This window comes from Colletotrichum jinshuiense, chromosome 3, assembly GCF_051148585.1.
Source record: "Colletotrichum jinshuiense chromosome 3, complete sequence".
NCBI lineage: Eukaryota > Fungi > Ascomycota > Sordariomycetes > Glomerellales > Glomerellaceae > Colletotrichum > Colletotrichum jinshuiense.
Window position 1 is genome coordinate 3,281,602 of NC_139310.1, and position 17,733 is coordinate 3,299,334.

Here is a 17,733-nt window from a genome sequence, read left to right on the forward strand (position 1 = left end):
TGGAGTATCCAAGGCAGACATTTTGGTTGATTCTCTGCGTTCTTTTTTTAACCTTGAGTAATTTGAGGTCCTCCGGAGTGTTATATCTATTCAGTGAGTGTAGTGTTGAATCTAGGCAGGTGACGTTTGGTCGGTGGCTCAGGCCCCGACCCTGCCGATCGCCGAAAATGAGACCGACCACCGAACTAGCATCACGTGACATACAGTAAGTCACATCATTCCTTTCAGCCACATTCACCCCGCCTCAAGCTTTCAATCCCAACTCTTTTGCGCAAGGGTGTGGAGTGGCGGCGGCTCACGGTTCCATCTCAGCGGGGTCTCGACTTGGCCTCTCCCAGATCTCCGGTCGACCCAAAACGCTTGAAAACCGAAGGAATTTTCGACCAACCCCGAACGCCATTTTCAAGGAGCTTGAGTTCGATTTTCCATCGTCGACCTCTTACTGTCAACATCTGCACATTTTTTCAACTCATTTTCTCACCCAAGAATGTCAAAACGCTGCAATTGGCCATCATGTCCCGCGACCTTGAGCGACTGATAGAGTCACTCATCACTGACATTTCCTGTTACGGCGATTTGGGTAAGTGAATCCTGCTCCACCCAACTAGAGCCAAATCTTTCAACCTCGTCACACTTTGCTTCTTGTACAGTTTGCGTTGCAATGCAATGAAATTGAGGACCCAAAGATTGATTTTCTCTACCAGCAACATGGGTAGAAGACGGTGGGATTCTCTGCCAAGCTAACTTTCCAGTTTTATCTGACTTCTCTTACTGACAAACGGCAGGGTGCACTGTGTCCCATGTACTTGAATCACTCAGCATTTTTTACGAAGACGCCAGGCAAAGATATGATGCAACCGCAGAGGCTACTCGGCCGGCCTCTACGGAGTCAAATCAGCTCCTATGGTCTACCGCGTGGGATTGGCTCAGGGTGAGGAAGGACATCTCTGTAGGAGCAAACCGAAAATGGAATCATCTTGCGTTATCAGACATCCTCGCCATACAAGACCCAGAATCTCAGGACGGGTCGGTAGCACCTGGCGCGCTGAGAGAGCCAGCAGGCGCGGTTCCAGGCGGCTCCCTGCCCACCGACCAAAGCAAAGCCGCAACGAGACAAGATGCCCCTCGGAAGCGACCACGGATCTACGTTTCTGAGGACCGCATGTGGGAGTCCATCGCCGGGCATGCGCCAGACTACAGAAGGGTTCCAAGATTAGAGTGGATGGCCCTGGTCGGTATCGCATCCACGAAGCAGCAGGGAATACTGCAAGGCGATCTGGGACGCCTTGTTGGCCAAGACAAACGTTCATTGCCCAAAAGAACCGATGCTCTCGCTGAGAAGGGTTATATTTCGAAGCGTACGACGCTCGTTAGGGGCACCAAGACAAGCAAGATGTGGTTAACGCGCTTCGCTCCTGCACTTCCGACCGACCCACTCAAAGCCGCCGCCAGCATTCCCACGACAGTTGACATGTCAAGAGACGTTCTTGCACGCGATTTGGAGCCAGTTCCATGGCGTGGCAGGTGGACTGGGGATTCGGTCGACTACATCTCACTGGCACAGACGATCATGGCTGTTGTCAAGGCCTACAGAATCATCAGGTATCATGATCTGCGATGTAAGCTGGGAATTCTGGGCCTAAGGTGGCAGATGAAAGTTGCCGCAAAGACCTGTCGCTTCTTTGTCCAAACTGGTGCCATCCAGTATGTGGGGGCCACTTTGTCAGGCAAACTGTTCAAGGACTGTCTCAAATTTGATCATGACCTTACACATGAGGACTGGGCGGCCTACCTTGCCACGGGAAAACAGAAGAGTGTATCATTCCCCTCAGCGGACTTCGGCGACACGGAATTATATACTACTAACGGGAATGGCCCCCCCGGCTCGGCCCCAGACCCCGAGACCTCAACCCCCGAATCTGGCCTCCGTCGCAACCCCGAGAAGAAACGCATAAACTCGCGTTCCAACTGGGCTGCAGATAAGCCTCTCATCACCACCGTCTTTGACAACATCCTTCTTGCCGGAACCACGGGCCTTTCCAATAAACAGATTGGAGACTCCACTCTGGGGCCGTCATTTAGGAGGTATCTATCTTCCATCTCGTCAACGCTTGCTATATCAACACTGCAGCCGAAGCATCTCAGCCACTTCCAATTGCTGAGTGAGATGCATCGAAAAGGAAAGTCGCAGCAGTATCGGTATTTTGCACCGAATTCGCAGCAAACCTTCGGGTCGGTCACAGCCGAGAAGGACACCGACGGAGAGCCAGCCAACGATTATTCCATGGACGACGCGGTAACTAATGAAGGAACTGGCTATAGCTTAGCCCCGTTTTTTACAAATCCTGCTATTCTCCCCGATATTGTTCGCTCCGCTGGGGGGTTGACAGCCCTCGCTCAAGTCTTTGGCAAAGGACCGAGCTCCGTCTCAAAGAGAAAGGCTGAAGTCTTGGGCTCTTCTCAAGATAACGAACTTCAATGGTCCAATTCTCGTCGTGTGAAGCGGACGAAGATGTCAGAGCAAAGTGACTATGGAGCCCTAGATGACAGTGGCTTTTCGCCAGGAGTCGATTTCGAACTTGGTTCTGTGCCATCCTCCAGAATATCTACCCGACGGGGCACGAGAAGTCGACAGCCAACCGAAGATGAGACCAGCTCATTAATAGTGACCCTTAGAGTTGACCCATCGGCACTGTCTAATACTTTGAACGGCAAGGCCACGACGGCTGAAGATGGTCTCATTCCTGCCACCAGTCAGACAACTACTGTCGAAGTAGACAAAATGGCGGCTCATATTCCTGTTGAATGGGATATTCGATTAGAAACTCTGTCAACGAAGGACTCACCTCCAGCCAATCACTTGGCCGAGGCTATCGCGGTCTCAACTGACACACCGAATCTTCAGGAGTCGATTATCGTGGCTTCTGGAGACCCAGCTCAAGGTGTGGAGGTGGACATTACTGAGGTAATAGACTATGACCTGGCCGATGAATCGCCGATGAAGCGTGGAGGGCGGCGCAAAAAAAGGGGGGGCGCAAAGCCTTCTGGTCGTGGTCGCTCCAAGGTCTCTAGGTGCGAAAAGTGCGGTGGTACCTGGAAGAACGATGTTGGCCTCAAGTATCATCTAGAGAAATCGCGGACGCCTTGCAACCCAAGCTACGTGCCGCCACCATCCGGGCCGCCAGAAACTCTTTTCCCAGCAAGCAGAAGATCTACGCCAGCGAAACGAACAGGTACTCCTCGACAGACCAGGCCCCGGCCCTTGAACTCGTCAGTTATCGATGAAGGTCAGGGAGGAGCAGGGTTGCAAGCATTTGATGATGGGCAAGAGGCTGACTCCGCCACGGAACAACCAGTGGACCAGCTGGTTTTGGCGATTAGCCCGGTCACTGGCATTGCACCATTCAGAGGCAGAAGTATGCGACCTTCTCGAGCAAGACATTCCAATGCATATTTGGAGACCGGACAAGGGGTTAGAAAGGGGAAGATAGACCGACGCATGGGATCAAAGGGCTCGCCGACTTTGAGACCGCCAGTGTCTTCAATCGAGACGTCCATGAGCGGGCTAATTAACGATCCTGCTGGAAGCGTAAGAGACATGCCCGCCGAACACACGCCTATCCAGACGGTCTATAAGAGGTCCCGCTTAGAAGATACACCAAAGCTAGAGGGGCTTCGCGCCTCCTCATACCACCGCAGGAAGTCACTTACCAACATTGGTGAACCCGATGAGCCATCGTCATCCACGCCAACAAAGGCTCGCGGCAGTTTACCGCGACGGGACTCGTCTTCGGGTCCTGCTAAGCAAGGCCACAGGCGGAATCCATGTCACTCTAGGGACACACATACATCAATTAGCGACGCTACTCAACCATCACACGCTGAAGCAGTGCGGGCCAGCCTCTCTGGAAATGGCGCTCTTTCAGAGCCCGAAACTATGGAGAGGACTCTTACGTACATCCTTCGTGCAAATGGTGGAGTTTTCCCTGGGGGACAGTCAGTTTGGTATGCTGCTCTTGCTACGTGGGAAGCGGCATTTCCGTCCGAGCCTGCCCCAGCACACCAGAGCTACAAGGATGCTTTGGCCAGACTGGCCAAGAGAAAGCAAATTGTGGTCAGTACCCACGCTTTCAAGGACTCCAGAGGCATGATGGCAAACTACCAGTTGTTGAGGATTCCAGGAGTTGAGGCGTCGTCTCCGGCGGGCGTGGCTATGAAAGCCAACATTATAGCAGAGTACCCAAGAGTGTATACACCGCCCGCTTTCACCCCCAAGGCAGGGGTACCAGACGAGGATAAGCACGATGCACAGCCTGTCTTCTCCAGTCGTAGGAAGCTGGTCCAAGGAATTGAGGTTCTCGACGCGCCATTCTATGCCAACAAGGCCGCGAATGAAAGGCCTCCCACCCCCCCTGAAGGAGTCAACCAGACTCCAAGAAAGCGTAGAAGGAGGATGGTCACAAAGGAGCAGCTCACCCACGCTGAGGACGAAGGCCCCGATGGCACCCGTAGGAGAGACATATTCCGTTTCTTCATGGACGGGCATGGCGGACCGAGTGATGGACCTTCTACTTCGTCGGGTGCCGGGAAAGGCGGGTTTGCCGCCCGACTCGTCTTCCTCAACCCCAACACGTATTTGGGACAAGATGTACCAGAAGATGTCAGACGCGCACTGCTTCCTGATCTTCCCGATCCCGAACCGACATATCCCACGAACTCGGGAGGAAGCAGTTTAGACAGCGAGTGTAACTTCGGCTTCACCGAATCTGATGTGATTTTGGGCAAGAACGGCACCTGGCCAGCCTACGACAATAAGTTCTTCGAAACTGACGATCGTAGTTTGACGATCATGGGCTGGATGCCAGATTCTCGATGGTTCTTGAGACAGAACTTGCCGCAAAGTCTGGCCGAGATGGTCAAATGGCGCGGTAGGCCTAGGGCCAGATTCCCAAGCAGCAGCCAGTATTACGATTTCGCGGACCAAGTCGACACATGCTTTGATTGGGAGTTATCCACAGAGGGAATGAAGCTTCTACTGGCCGAATCGATCGCTCCTGAACACATATTCATTAACCACGGGATCGATGACCTTCCTGGCGAATGGGAGAACCCGCCACTTGAGTGGGATCCCGCCAACCAGCTCAGCCCCTCTGCGCTGTTTGATATACAGATTTCGGAGCAGGCGACAACTGCAACCGATCACCTCTGGGGCGGTGAACTTGGTCGGCAAAGGAGGCGAAAGAGGCGACAGAACAAGCTCGCGACTGAGCCCAAGGAGCTTGTTGTTGGTATAGATCTGAAGATCAGAACGCTCATCCATCTGCCCAAGGACACGGATTTGAGAGATGCATCTAGGCGAAATGCCGGACTTGACGAGACCAACGAGACCATCTTGATAGCAGCATTCGTTGTCACAAGAACACTTCTCGGTGGCGCTGACCGAATCATCGAATGGGGTCTGATGATGACCTTGTTTCCAGAGATGGCCCTCAGTGCTATGCGGCGGTTTTGGTCGAAAGCTCGAAAGGACCGAGGAACGTTTATCAACCAGCTTACGGAGCGATTCCAGATCCAGTTCATCTCTGCCTATGAAAATAACGAGTTTCCACCAATCGACTTCGACAGCTATGTCGACTATGACTGGCCCCGCCTAATCAAATGGACGGCGGGTCTGATAGAGGACTCACAGGAACTACCTGCTAGCAAGGCTGCTTTGGAACGGGGATATTCTCTGGGGTCAGCATGGACGGATGTCACCAATTGGCGTGATGACTACTACAACTTCCAAATGTCTGTGTTTAACAGATTTGAGGCCGCGACGTCACGCCCGGCGACTTCTCAGGTGGACATGGACAAGTATTTGACGTCCAATTCGGACGCAGATGACTTGGTGACAGCCATGTCATGGCTCCGCTCCCTCTGCTACACGCCGCGCGATAGGTACGCACCTCAAGATATCAGGAAGAAGATGGCCAGTATAGGAGGCGGTGATGAAGAGCGCATTCAAACCCTACTCGAGCAGGCGGTTGAGACCCTTCAGGGCCAAGGTGTGATTACAGACAGCAAGCTAAAGGCCCTTGAGGGCAGGCCATATCGTCTGACAGAGACATTCATGCCGAGGTTCATGAAATGGACTCATGAAGTCAAGTTTATTGATGCTGCCAGATTTAAATCCCGACTTGACGGGAGCTTCCGGCGGGGCGAGAAGATTCGCATTCCCTACGTGCTGAAGGATGGCGAAGTTATGGCAATGTTGAACCTGCAGGCAAGTGGTAAAGTCGTTGTCACTACGGTGGACGTACCCAGCATTCCTCTCGGATTCGATCCTGGCAACTACGAAAGCAGAAAATATCCCAAGTCGTATTACAACTTTGGCCTGGAGATAGCACCCACTTCGGCCTACATTTACGACGAGGATCTGCACATTCTTCGGCAAGCAAAGGGTAACAGACCGCCAAGAGAGAACCAGAACCGGGCCATACCTTTATGGTCTGACTTCTTTGGAGAGTTGACCATCGACCGCTGGTCCCAAGTTCTAGGTGCAGTTGCGTTCGTCATCGCGACGCGGGGTCCTCTGGATGTTTCCTCCGTCTGTGCCGTGCTCAAGCCATATCTTCAAGAATTCGAGGTACAGATGGTATTCGATTGGGGAAGACGCAACGGGGTGTTGAAGGTCATGACCTATGGAACAAGCTGCACAGTGGACGAGTGGTGGTGGCTGATTATTGGCCGGCAGCGAAGTGCTGCATAGCGCAATGACCCAGGAGCCACATATTTGGAGGATCAAGGCATCACGGATGACGGCATTCATGATCCAAAAGTGTCAAATAACTAGCAAACCCAAACATTGAGTAAGCGGGCAATTGGCATATCGGCCTGTATATCAGAGAACCAGCACCGAAAGAGTATCCGAACAGTGAAGAAACATGAATATAAAGCAAGGGGTGATGTCGAATAGCCAGACCGAACGCCGCCAACCTATGGATCATTCTCTCATTCGCCAGGTTCCATTAAGTGCTTAAGCGGGTGGGTGTTCGAAGAGAGAAGCAGAGAGATATCTGCAACATTCCTATAAGTCAAGCACAACCTTGCTTACCATGGCCAACAAAAGCACAACGAGGACCACTATGGCTCGATCTACCCAAAGGGGTACGCCTTCGTCGTGCGGGCGATGCTGATGAACTGGTTGAACTTGTCGCATACTAACATTTGGGGCCGGAGGCAACGATACTGTCCTTGTGGGAACGGGAATCCCCTGAGCGGGACGAGCAGAATATGCCGCCACTCCCGGAGGCTGTGGTTCAGGCACCGAACTCGAGTTCGGCATATTTGTCTCGGGCGTCGTGCGGACAAAGCCTTCAGCCAGCTGGGCGCTTTCTGTGTCATCATCCGTCCGCAGAGTCCGAGTCCCCGACACAGGCGCGTCCCCTTCAGGATCTGCAGCCTTACCCATCTCGTCTTTGTAGCCCAGCTTCAGCTCTGTTGGTATCTCGACCTCATTAGTGGACTCTGACGAATCGGTATTGGCCCTAGCGTTTTCTTCACACTCTTGAATGATCTCTATATTGGTTTTGGCGCATGCTGGGCATTTGAAAGCATGTGACGCTGTCGCATGCCGCTTTCTCACAGCGTCGCTCGTCTCGAGACCGCCGAGCTGGCCCTTGGGGTCTGTCTCCATGAAACTGCGCAATCTAATGTTTGGTTAGCCAGAACTCTGGGAACAGGCAAATGATATGGAAGAAATACGCGACGAGTGCAGTTCTCACACCCCAGGCGGGTTGCCATGTCTCCTCGTGGTGACCGCTAATGCTGAGGCAGATCTCGCGGTTTGTCTCGAATCGGCCGCTCGGGGTTAGGAAGCGGAAGCTAGGCGGGCGGAGGGGGTACGTGGGCGGTAATACAATGCGACCATGGTAAATACCATCCCCGTAGGACGAGTTAGGGGGCCCTCGGAAGGTGAAATGCCACTCGAATAGATCGGATTCTAAGGGGGTAGCAGTGTAATCTGGCGAAGGGGAGTTGGAGATCTCTTGGGCTTCGCGTACTGATTTGATCGATTTATTAGCGAGGCAGGGGGCGGAAGAGGGGCCGAGACGGGTTCTTACATATGCGCCGTATCGTGGGCGACTTGGAGTTAAACTTGGGAGTTGCCATGGCTGGCGTCTGGTTGAAAGACACGAGGGGAGGGGGTTGGCTTCCTGTCGATGTTCGCTGGGTCCCTATTGAAGAGCAGGATAGGGTAATATGGCTGGAAATATATAACTAGAGAGGATTGTATATTTGTACTAATTGCTCACTCGAGCGAGGTTGCACCGGAGAATAAGGAATTCAGTGTAAATTCGCTGGCTGATTACTCTCAAGAAAGTATCGGCAGGGGGATAGGTGGCTCGAACAACTTCGCGATAATGGGGGGCTTATCGGGTCCAACGTCCCAGACATTATGACCGCTGACGCCGCTACATTATGCCAAGGGGTCAGGCCTTTGTACGGCGGTAGTGAGTCCGAGGTGGTGAAAGTTACCTGTATCCACCCCCTCTCCAGGGGTTGCCGGTGGCTTTTGAGACCGTCCACTTACCGTGAACCACTGAAAGTTGGGAAGATGGCCCCACCTGCAGCAAACTACCAGACTAGGGTACCTTCAAATGTACCTTTTGCCATTGGTCCAGCGCCACAGCTCCCGTCACCTTACCTAAGCACCTAAGGCTCAATCAAATCCACTCCAGATTGTCGTTCTTGAACGACGCTTCATTACTCTGCTTGCTACCAGCATTTCCATCATATCTTGAGCTTTCCGACGTCCCCTGCAAGCGACGTTCCGAGACTAGAGGATAAGGCGGCACTCAAGGTCTGTCAATTCAACTAATCCGAGCCAATTGAGTCCCATACAGCCTCTGACGATTGCAATTGCAGGAAACCCTTCCCAATCCTCTCCGAACGACGCGACCGGCGAAGACCTTCATCATGTACCCTGGCCCCAAGCCTCCGACGCCTCACGTCCCCGGCATCTACCGCTTCACGGCGACTGCCCTAGGCGCCGGCATGTGGTTCTTCGTACGTTTCTCCCAGGCGTCCTGACGACCGAGAGTTTGATAAAACTGACATGCTATACCATCCACAGCTAATGTATCGCGCGAAGAAAGATGGTGTGTTCTCTCCTCCCTGTGATGTTCATATGGACTCAATTTTGCTGACGAAATCATGCAGGGCCTGTGTTGCTGGGCTGGAAGCACCCTTGGGACCATTGAATCACACGTTTCGAGAGGAAGTTCAGGCTGGGATTTAGGGATAGATCTAGGAAGCAGTGACTACGAATATCCTGCGCTCGTGCATTCCGGTGGACACCGGCAGAGAGGAAATGGCTATTCCATGAATACGACATGAATGCAGTGAAGGCTACGCTACTTACCACTGTGAACTCCTCAGTTGGGCTTTTCGAAGAGGTAGTGCGCTACACCCCAGACGTCCCCGCCTTGATAGGCAAACAGCTCAGAACACGCCATGTAGAATATCTGCCATCGATTATACCACACGCTGGCGTCTTGCTCCCCATACGTCTCGACCAGGTGAGGCCATATTTCCTTCTTGTGTGCGAGCATCTTGCTCAGCCAGTCCTGGGACGCCAGTGTCAACCAATGTCATTTCTCTACGTTTTAGTTATGGGCAAGATGGTGGGAAAAGCTTACCTCGCATGTTTTGGAATAATGTTGTCCGTTGACCCACCATTGTTTCTGGATCTTGAGGTCCCGTTGAAAGAAGAGGAGCAGGTCGGCGGATGGCATGGTGCCTCCCGTGAAGAAGTGCGTTGTCATCCAGCCCTCCTCGCTAAGTTCACTTGAAGTCAGTGACCATCAATGGCTGAAGGTAATGAGTGTCACTTACTAGTCGTACGGGGTCGACTTGTGGGCAAATATGTGTACAAACAGCTTGCCACCAGGCTTCAGAGCCCGCCCGACTTTAGCCATGAGCAGTTCATAGTTCTTCATGTGCTCAAACAGCTTTGTTCGACATCAGCAATCATTACGTAACGTAGCAAGTGATGGTTGTGACCACATACCTCGATAGAAACAACCCGATCAAATGACTCGGGTTCGAACTCATAGTCAACGACGTTGCCCGTAATGACAGTAAGGTTGCTTAGTCCCTTGTCCTTGGCCTTGGCGTCGATATACTCCTTTTGCGTCTTGGAATTGGAAAAGGCTGTGACCTTTGAATGAGGGAAAACCTCAGCAAAGTACAACGCGCCAGATCCCCAGCCGCAGCTGTAACCGTCACATTAATATCATGTCTCATCAATCTATATTTCGAACTCGCCGTTGAGCAGAAACGCGGAAACTCACCCAAGATCCAAGATGCTCATGCCGTCCTTCAGTTCTGCTTTCTCGACGTATGTCTGCAACATAGCTACCTCGGCCTGTGCTAGCGTCTCCTGACCCTTGGGATACAAGCAGCATGAATACTTCATGCGAGGGCCCAGACAGGCGGCTAGGACGCCGGTGCCAACCTCGTAGTGCTGCTTATTGGCCGTAGCGGTCTCGATGGCGATGGGCTGGGTAACCAACTTCTCAAGGAAAGTCATCTTGCGCTCGTAATCCAGACCGAGAGACGTGCTCGCGATGGAATCGAGACGCTCCTGGAGCTGGCGCCGGATACCAATCCGGATGACGGCATGAGGTAGGTAGCCGCTATCCAGTATCCAATCTAGAAATTGCGTAAGTGTCACAGTTCAAACTTGTCCGGCGATACCAGCCCTATTAAAAATAGGCCGAGTAGTGGCTCGTACTTACCCATGTTCATCTTGTAAATACAATTATAAGGTGCCTAATAGTTTGAGAAATGACCAAAGTGAACTGCAATATTCGACTTGATCCTGATATCCACGCGATATTTTCCCCCTGGCCGTCAACGTAACTTGGGCTTTTGATTGTAAAGTAGCGTCGCACTTCGAAACCGGAACGACGTCCGAGTACACTAGGTAGCAGTCGCGCCGATGCGCAGCAGTAGAAGATGTTGAGTAAGTTACTTAAGTTACTTGAACAGAGACGATTGACATCAAGAGGAAAGAGATGGGCAATCGGTCCAAGGCCAGCAGGTAAGCGATCTCAACTGGTAAACAACTAGCTAGCTGTCCCTATGGTTGGGCTAGCAGGTTGCTATGCAAGTCGCCGCAGAAACACCGGCCATTCGGAGCCGGGTGACCCGCTTAGGCTAGCTCGGCACCGGAATGCGGGTCAGTGTGGAGCATGTATGACACGTCCATTTCATTCTCCCTGCCCTGCGTTGCTTGTTGCGTCCGTCTCGACCTACACTCAAAAGCAGTACAGTGCAGACATCAAGTCAGCTATTGAAAGTGCATGTCAGTGACCCTCAAATCCGTCCAATGAAATGCATATTGATGCATTATGCATATTAACTCATGAGATTTACGCCGCGCCTTTTGGGGTTGCTATACTGGATTATCACACTAATTGATCGTGATAGCCTCTGGGGCAGTTGTCTCGGTAAACTAATCCTACACCTGCATACTCTCCAGTATTATTTTGTACTCCTTTCTTTGCTTGGGTCTCCTTAAAACCCGCTCTTTGAAATGTCCAACAGCTCGAGCCAACTTCTGGAAAAGGTACTTCTCCGAAGTCCACGCTGTAGCCAGATAAACGCCGCCCAACAGCATCATGAACAGCTCAAAGTCCCAGCTTGTCTTGGTAAGTTGCATTAGGTGCCTCACTGTATGCCCAGGTCCAACGATCATGTATATCGTAATCAACAGAGTCGCTGCAATAGCTGCTATGAATGGCCCTAGATATTGTTAGTAAAGTGAACGTATTCAACATCACAGTACTACCTACAGTTTTTGAGCGCCTTTTCTCTAAATGGAGGGCCTGCATTGAGCACTACCCCTGCCAGAATGTACTCGAAGCAAGACACCAAGAACAGCACCGTATTTTCCGAGTTTTTTATGTTGGACTTGTCATGGTTGACTCGTGGTGGGATGTACCTATTTGAATGATCAGCAAAGAGAAGGCCAAATAGATAGAATGGCGTGGGCTGGTACTCACCATGGTTGCTCTCGCACAGCAATGTAAACGATTGCTTGCACCGCAATGCAAATCATCATTTGGCCTAGCAACGGGATGAGCACTTTGCGGGAGACAAGGTTTGCGGTTGGCCGTTTCCGTGACAAGACAGGAAATGGACCGGACCAGCTCACTTTGCATGCATATTAGCACACTGGTTGACAATCTCTATATTGGGTTACTCACTGAAAATGGCAATTGGTAGAATCAACAACAAGTCGATAAAAAGAAACTAGGGACTGGTTAGTCGCCACAAATTTGTAGTGTAGCAGAATGACTAACCTGGAAGTCGCCAAGATTCGATGCTGTAGCATAGAGGAAGCTGACAGACGTGAATTGGATGGCCGAGTACAGGCTCATGTATTTGAAGCAGCTAAAACTCGTTACGAGTGCAGCGCGACCCTCTCTGAAACACAGAATTAGCAGATGCACCCAAGACATAATCTTGTCAGCATGACACTTACCGGATGACCTCGGGGACACATCCAATGTCGAAGACACGAGACGTAAATGGGGCTGCAACAGAGGCTTCCGCCTCCGATAATGATATGCCTACGTCCGCCGCTTTGAGGGCGCCGCAATCGTTCGCACCATCGCCACAGAAGCCGCAGCAGTATCCGATACCTTGCAGTTTCTCTACTAACTCGTGCTTCTCATCCGGTGACATCCGCGCGAACACTCTACCACGGACAAGCATCTAAGGATGCGTAAGTAATTGACACTATGGCCTAGCTTTGGTATGTCTTACTCTTTGCAATACCAAGGGCGAGGCGAAGTCCACGATCCAGCGGAATACCTCGCCACTAACAGCCAAGGAGTAGTTGCGTATATCGTTGATATTGTATGCCAAGGAAGCGTCCACACCAGCAGGTGGAGCTAATGGCTGCACGGCACAGTTAGCTTGTGGGACTTGGTCAGTGAAGTACTCTATGCAACTCACCAGCAATGTCTGTTCGTTCAATTGGAAAGCACCGTTGTCAATACTCTCCCATTGCAGTCGAGCCTTGGGGTCGCCCGCGTTGCCTGCCGACTGTTAGACGAAGGCACTTTGTTTCGCCAGAGTTGCCGGGGTCTGCTGCTTACCCTCAATGAACCTTGGGACAAAGCAATGTGCCGTCTTATTGATCAAATTACATTCGCGAGCGACACTGATTGCAGTTAAGATGTTGTCACCTGTGACCATGGTTGTGCTGATGTTGGACTCCAATAGCTCGGTCAGTACCGAAGCCGTGGTAGGCTTCAGCTTGTTCTCAAAGATAATAAATCCGGTGAACTCCAAATTGGACTCTGCCTCAAGTCGTTTCATCTTTTGTGCCTTAACCCAGCTCAGTTTGGGGATATGGCGAGTAGCACACCCAATCACACGGTAACCCTTGTGCGTGTAATAGGCAAGCTGGTCATCGTAGTCGACAGGGACTGCAGTGAGAAACCACCCCAGAAAGTTAGCAAATGTGCCAGGATGACAGGAATTCGTGTCAGTAATGCAAAGGCACATACAGCTGTCTTTGCGGCAAATCTCCCGCATGCATTCAGGGGCTCCTTTGACATATATGTCTCCGCTTTGCTGGCCAAATTGTCGTACAATGACACTTGCCCTGCGAAGTTGAGAAACAAATTCGAAGGATCTCAAAACTCCAAGTTCAAACGGCGGCTAATTCTGATTGTTAGTCTGGTTCTACAAAGATCCATTCATAACCTACCGATTGGTCTCCTCGAGCGTTGGTGCCGCGCAAGAAATCACTGTATTCAGTTGGCGGTCTAGCGACCGATGGCGAGAGTCCTCCTTGGTCTTGGTCGTCTGCTTCGTTTGGGCTCTGTTTGCCTTCTTCGAAAGACCATCGTGTAAATTCGAACATCTTCAGGTCGAGTGGATCCCCCATTAATTCATCGTCAACAGATCTCAAAGAATGGCATGTCGCCATGGTGAATAGGGCGGCGTTGAGTTTCGACCCTCGAGCTGAATCTCCAGTTTCGTTATGTTGGTCATGTACCAACGATGATGGATCGGTGAGCACATCTGTAAACTTTCCCGTGTTTGCCGAGACGACGCGAACGCCAAGAATATCCAACCCATCTTCTGTCAGGGTGCCTGTCTTGTCAAAGCACATAATATCGAGCTTGCCGCCTACATTAACACGTTGAGGGCTAATACAGAAGATCTGTTTCTTTTTGAGTCGGCCAAGCGCAAAGTTAGTGCCGATCGTGAGCGTAGCAGGCAGCGCCGGCGGCACTACAATCGTAATAAGATCGAGAGCGCGGACAATAATGAGATGCCAGGCCAGGTGCAATCTCAGAAAGTTGACGAAAGATGCGATGAAACCAAGTATGGCGACCATCGCCATGACGCTAATATACCTGAAAGAATCTCTGTAGAACTTGAAGCCAGAAGGTTTGGGGAAGAGCATGGATCGCACAAGAGAACCCTTTGTGGTGCTGAATCCTGTCCTTACCACGAGTGCAAGAGCAACAGCGTCACCATCACGGTCTTCTTGCGGTCTCCGGGCGCGGATGATCTTGGTACCGCAGAAGAGAAAGTGTTTGGCAATCTCCGGCGATACTGTAGGCGCAGCCAAGTCAAGAGTGTACATTGTCTCGTCAGTGGCCGGTGTTTTCGAGACAGGCACCGATTCACCTGACGAACATTTATGAGCTCAAACTGCCTTTTGAATCAAGAGAAAAATTCACGGAAATACTTGCCTGTAAGCATGCTCTCGTTCACAATGCAATCGCCACTCAAGAGCAGGCCATCGCTTGGAAACTGAGTCAAGTTCGGGTCGCTAACTTCATAGACGTCACCAGGTACCAGCTCGCTCGATGACACATATCGCCCTGGTAATGTCAGATGCTTTCTAGGAACCCTTGAGATGATTGATACGATGCTTACAGAATCCGTTTCGAAGAACACGCACATCACACTCAAAGCGAGAAATCTCGCGGAGCCGTTTCATGGTCTAGGCGGCACATCAGCACCCACCCGCACATCCAAAGGCAAAATATATCACCCACCGCTCTGGTTTCGATGAGTGTTGTCGCGATACTACCGAATGACATCAGGAAGATCGCGACGGCGTAGTAGTAATATTCGTCGAGAGACCAAAGGATTAGGCTAGCAATTTGAAAGACGTAAAAGGGATGGAACACCTGAAGATATTAGGACCCTGCATCGACAGTAGCAGAAAAACATACCTCATCTACGAGTAAACGTGGTATTGACTTTTGCTCAATATCGATAAGGTTGCTGCCAAACACAACTTCCCGGAGGCCCTTCTCATCACTGTCTATGCCACCACGTACAGCACGAGCATCGGTCCAATTCGGATCTACCCATCCGTTGAACATGACGAATTTGTCCTTCTGTTGGTTGAAGTACAGTCGGACATAACGATAGTTCAACATGCGCAGCTCTGTGATGATGGGGTCGTAATCATCGTCCACCATGTAACTCTTTTCACTGGAGCCAAAGATGGTTGACATGGGCCTCCCGTACAATTTCTTGTCCACGTCCATCACGGCGAACTCTCCCCATTGATTCTAGATAAGTCAGCCTAAGTTCGAGCTGGAGAGGGAATGTCATTTTACCTCAACCACCACCCAGTCACACTCGGCCAATGTGCATGGACGGCCCAATAGCCTTACTTGCCACCTGGGGAACCATCTCAATAGCAGCCACGCGAGGCCAAGTGTGCACACGCAGAGAAGGGCATAAACGGCAAATCCTAGGCGACTGGTCCGAAAGCCAGCAATTGCAATTGTAAGGTCTTCGTTCACCATATAAACCTTCTGGCTCAGACGACCGTCCCCGGTCAAACTTTTGCTGGTCGTCGCGCTGTCCCGGCGCAAAAGGCGATCGTGAACGGAAGATCTCGAGTGTGTCGAAGATCTCCTGTGGTGCAGCATGTAGTCGTCAACTGCGTCTCCATTCTCAACATCGGCATCGCTTTCGTCCTCGTCGCCGAAGGTGAAGTCGCCAACATCGGAAATGCTTTGGCGTTCGCCATCGAACGGGGTAGAGGAGGGTTCAGGCTCGTCTTGATAGTACGTGAAACTTGTCGTGGAATCCGCACGGGGTCGGCGATGCGAGAAGGCCGAAACGCTAGTAGGAAGACTTTCGGCGATGGGACCGGAAAAGAGCTGTGATGTGTTATCGTCAGATACAATGCGCGCTTGATGCTGAGAATTTAGCTGGACCAACCTCATCGTGGGCCATTTCTACATCCTCGAATATGCTCGTACTGCTCTGGTTCGATCCAAGTCGATAAAGCGGGGGATGACCATTGGTTCTCGACGTCGACGAGACACGATGATGTCCATTTTCTCGAGGGACAGACATGTCGATGTTTTGCTCAGGACGAGCTAGACGTCGCAGCGGTGTTGAAGTTGTCGCCTTGAGTGACACGAAGAGAAGGCTTCTATCGAACTGCCCGACAGAGTATCGAGTTGGAGGGATCGATGTCGTAGCTCCGGCGCATGACCGCAAGCAGAAATAGAGTACCAATTATATGGCTGCCAGCTCGATGAAGATCGGGGAAAGGTGTGAAGGGTACAGTGATAAGAAAGTGACTGACAGCAGCGGTTGATTGGAACAATACTGCCACTATATGTTTGCGAAGTCCGGTGCAATTGTTGAGTCAACCTGGCACTATGAAGGTGGTCATCTAGGTCGAGCTCGCAACCGAGCAAAGAAAATAGCAGCTACAGTTCCGTCGCCTGAGTACGCGAAGGAACGACTAGCGCATCTCTTAAGCGTCGCTGTACTTAAGATAGATTAGGTAAGACTACTTAAGATAAAGGTACTTCAGTACTACCTAGGTAAGGCGGCTCCTACCTATGTAAGATGCCTCGGTACGTACCTTACATGTTGTCGCCGTACGTAGCCGGGCGCAAACAAGGAAGAGACTTAGGTGTGTTCCAGAAAGGGGGGTAGTTGATTGGAGAGTAACAAGGTTTTCTTATCGATTAGGAGGCTCGTCCCTCTTCTTATCGGCCCTCTACCAAGGGGTCCAGTTCCCCCTCACTGTTCCGATAAGAAACCACTGGAGCCCGTAGTGATATCAGAGGGGGCTGGAACAGGCACGGGGTGGTGTCTTTGGTAAGCAAACGGCCCAACCTACCTAGGCAAGGCCTGGAAACACCTCGGGATGCAGCGGCGAGAAAGAGAGGACGAGGAAAAACCCATCTTTACAGTGGAGAACAGGCAACAATCCCTCCCTTGTCTCCCTTGAAAGTTAGAACGCAGCCACCTGATGCGTCGCTGTTGCTGCTGCAGGGCGCCCAAGGATCCCCTTCTGGTCGCGGTAAGTCGGCTGGAGGCACCCTGCCTTTGCCCGTGACAAGGTAACCCTTACGCATCCTGGACATCGATGATTAAGTAACTCTTTACTCACAGAAGTTGATCGAGGTCAACACTCGTAGTCTTTCCTACCTTGTCGATCCACAGTAGGCAAGCAGGTATCCGTTCAGGTACGGGTAGCAAAAGGTACATTTCTTATGTCATTGCGTGGGTAGGTACCTCCTGAGTAGAGAGGCAGAGAGAGACGAGACTGACTGAGGTGAGGGCACCTAATAAAGGCAACGGAAGGCGCTAGTCAGCCCAGTGGTAAAAGTGTATGCCGTCGCCGCCGCCGTCGCCGTAATCCATTGGAGCAGCCCACTATCCGCTGTG

The 17,733-nt window shown here is 51.5% G+C and overlaps 5 protein-coding genes across 5 annotated transcripts; 2 read left to right on the forward strand and 3 right to left on the reverse strand.

Annotated features, from left to right (window-relative positions):
* Nucleotides 1–513: 513 nt before the first annotated feature.
* On the forward strand, nucleotides 514–6,751 carry EsH8_III_000924 (uncharacterized protein; the record flags this gene model as incomplete). Its single annotated transcript, XM_083262649.1, has 2 exons — nucleotides 514–580; nucleotides 786–6,751. 2 exons carry the CDS (start codon nucleotides 514–516, stop codon nucleotides 6,749–6,751), a joined length of 6,033 nt encoding a protein of 2,010 aa, XP_083123136.1.
* A 318-nt stretch (nucleotides 6,752–7,069) lies between these two features.
* Nucleotides 7,070–8,154, reverse strand: EsH8_III_000925 (ubiquitin-conjugating enzyme/RWD-like protein; the record flags this gene model as incomplete). Its single annotated transcript, XM_083262650.1, has 3 exons — nucleotides 7,070–7,691; nucleotides 7,747–8,044; nucleotides 8,106–8,154. 3 exons carry the CDS (start codon nucleotides 8,152–8,154, stop codon nucleotides 7,070–7,072), a joined length of 969 nt encoding a protein of 322 aa, XP_083123137.1.
* Nucleotides 8,155–8,961: 807 nt separating this feature from the next.
* Nucleotides 8,962–9,245, forward strand: EsH8_III_000926 (uncharacterized protein; the record flags this gene model as incomplete). Its single annotated transcript, XM_083262651.1, has 3 exons — nucleotides 8,962–9,051; nucleotides 9,119–9,143; nucleotides 9,205–9,245. The coding sequence occupies 3 exons, from the start codon at nucleotides 8,962–8,964 to the stop codon at nucleotides 9,243–9,245; spliced, it is 156 nt and encodes a 51-aa protein (XP_083123138.1).
* A 174-nt stretch (nucleotides 9,246–9,419) lies between these two features.
* On the reverse strand, nucleotides 9,420–10,794 carry EsH8_III_000927 (SAM-dependent methyltransferase; the record flags this gene model as incomplete). The annotated part of the gene is made up of 6 exons (XM_083262652.1): nucleotides 9,420–9,611; nucleotides 9,684–9,822; nucleotides 9,880–9,995; nucleotides 10,055–10,259; nucleotides 10,338–10,698; nucleotides 10,785–10,794. 6 exons carry the CDS (start codon nucleotides 10,792–10,794, stop codon nucleotides 9,420–9,422), a joined length of 1,023 nt encoding a protein of 340 aa, XP_083123139.1.
* A 715-nt stretch (nucleotides 10,795–11,509) lies between these two features.
* On the reverse strand, nucleotides 11,510–16,401 carry EsH8_III_000928 (putative acid anhydride hydrolase; the record flags this gene model as incomplete). Its single annotated transcript, XM_083262653.1, has 17 exons — nucleotides 11,510–11,793; nucleotides 11,844–11,992; nucleotides 12,054–12,204; nucleotides 12,258–12,303; nucleotides 12,354–12,477; nucleotides 12,536–12,768; nucleotides 12,820–12,954; nucleotides 13,012–13,094; nucleotides 13,155–13,487; nucleotides 13,569–13,722; nucleotides 13,772–14,703; nucleotides 14,757–14,900; nucleotides 14,956–15,022; nucleotides 15,078–15,212; nucleotides 15,258–15,602; nucleotides 15,651–16,202; nucleotides 16,264–16,401. The coding sequence occupies 17 exons, from the start codon at nucleotides 16,399–16,401 to the stop codon at nucleotides 11,510–11,512; spliced, it is 4,005 nt and encodes a 1,334-aa protein (XP_083123140.1).
* Nucleotides 16,402–17,733: the final 1,332 nt, after the last annotated feature.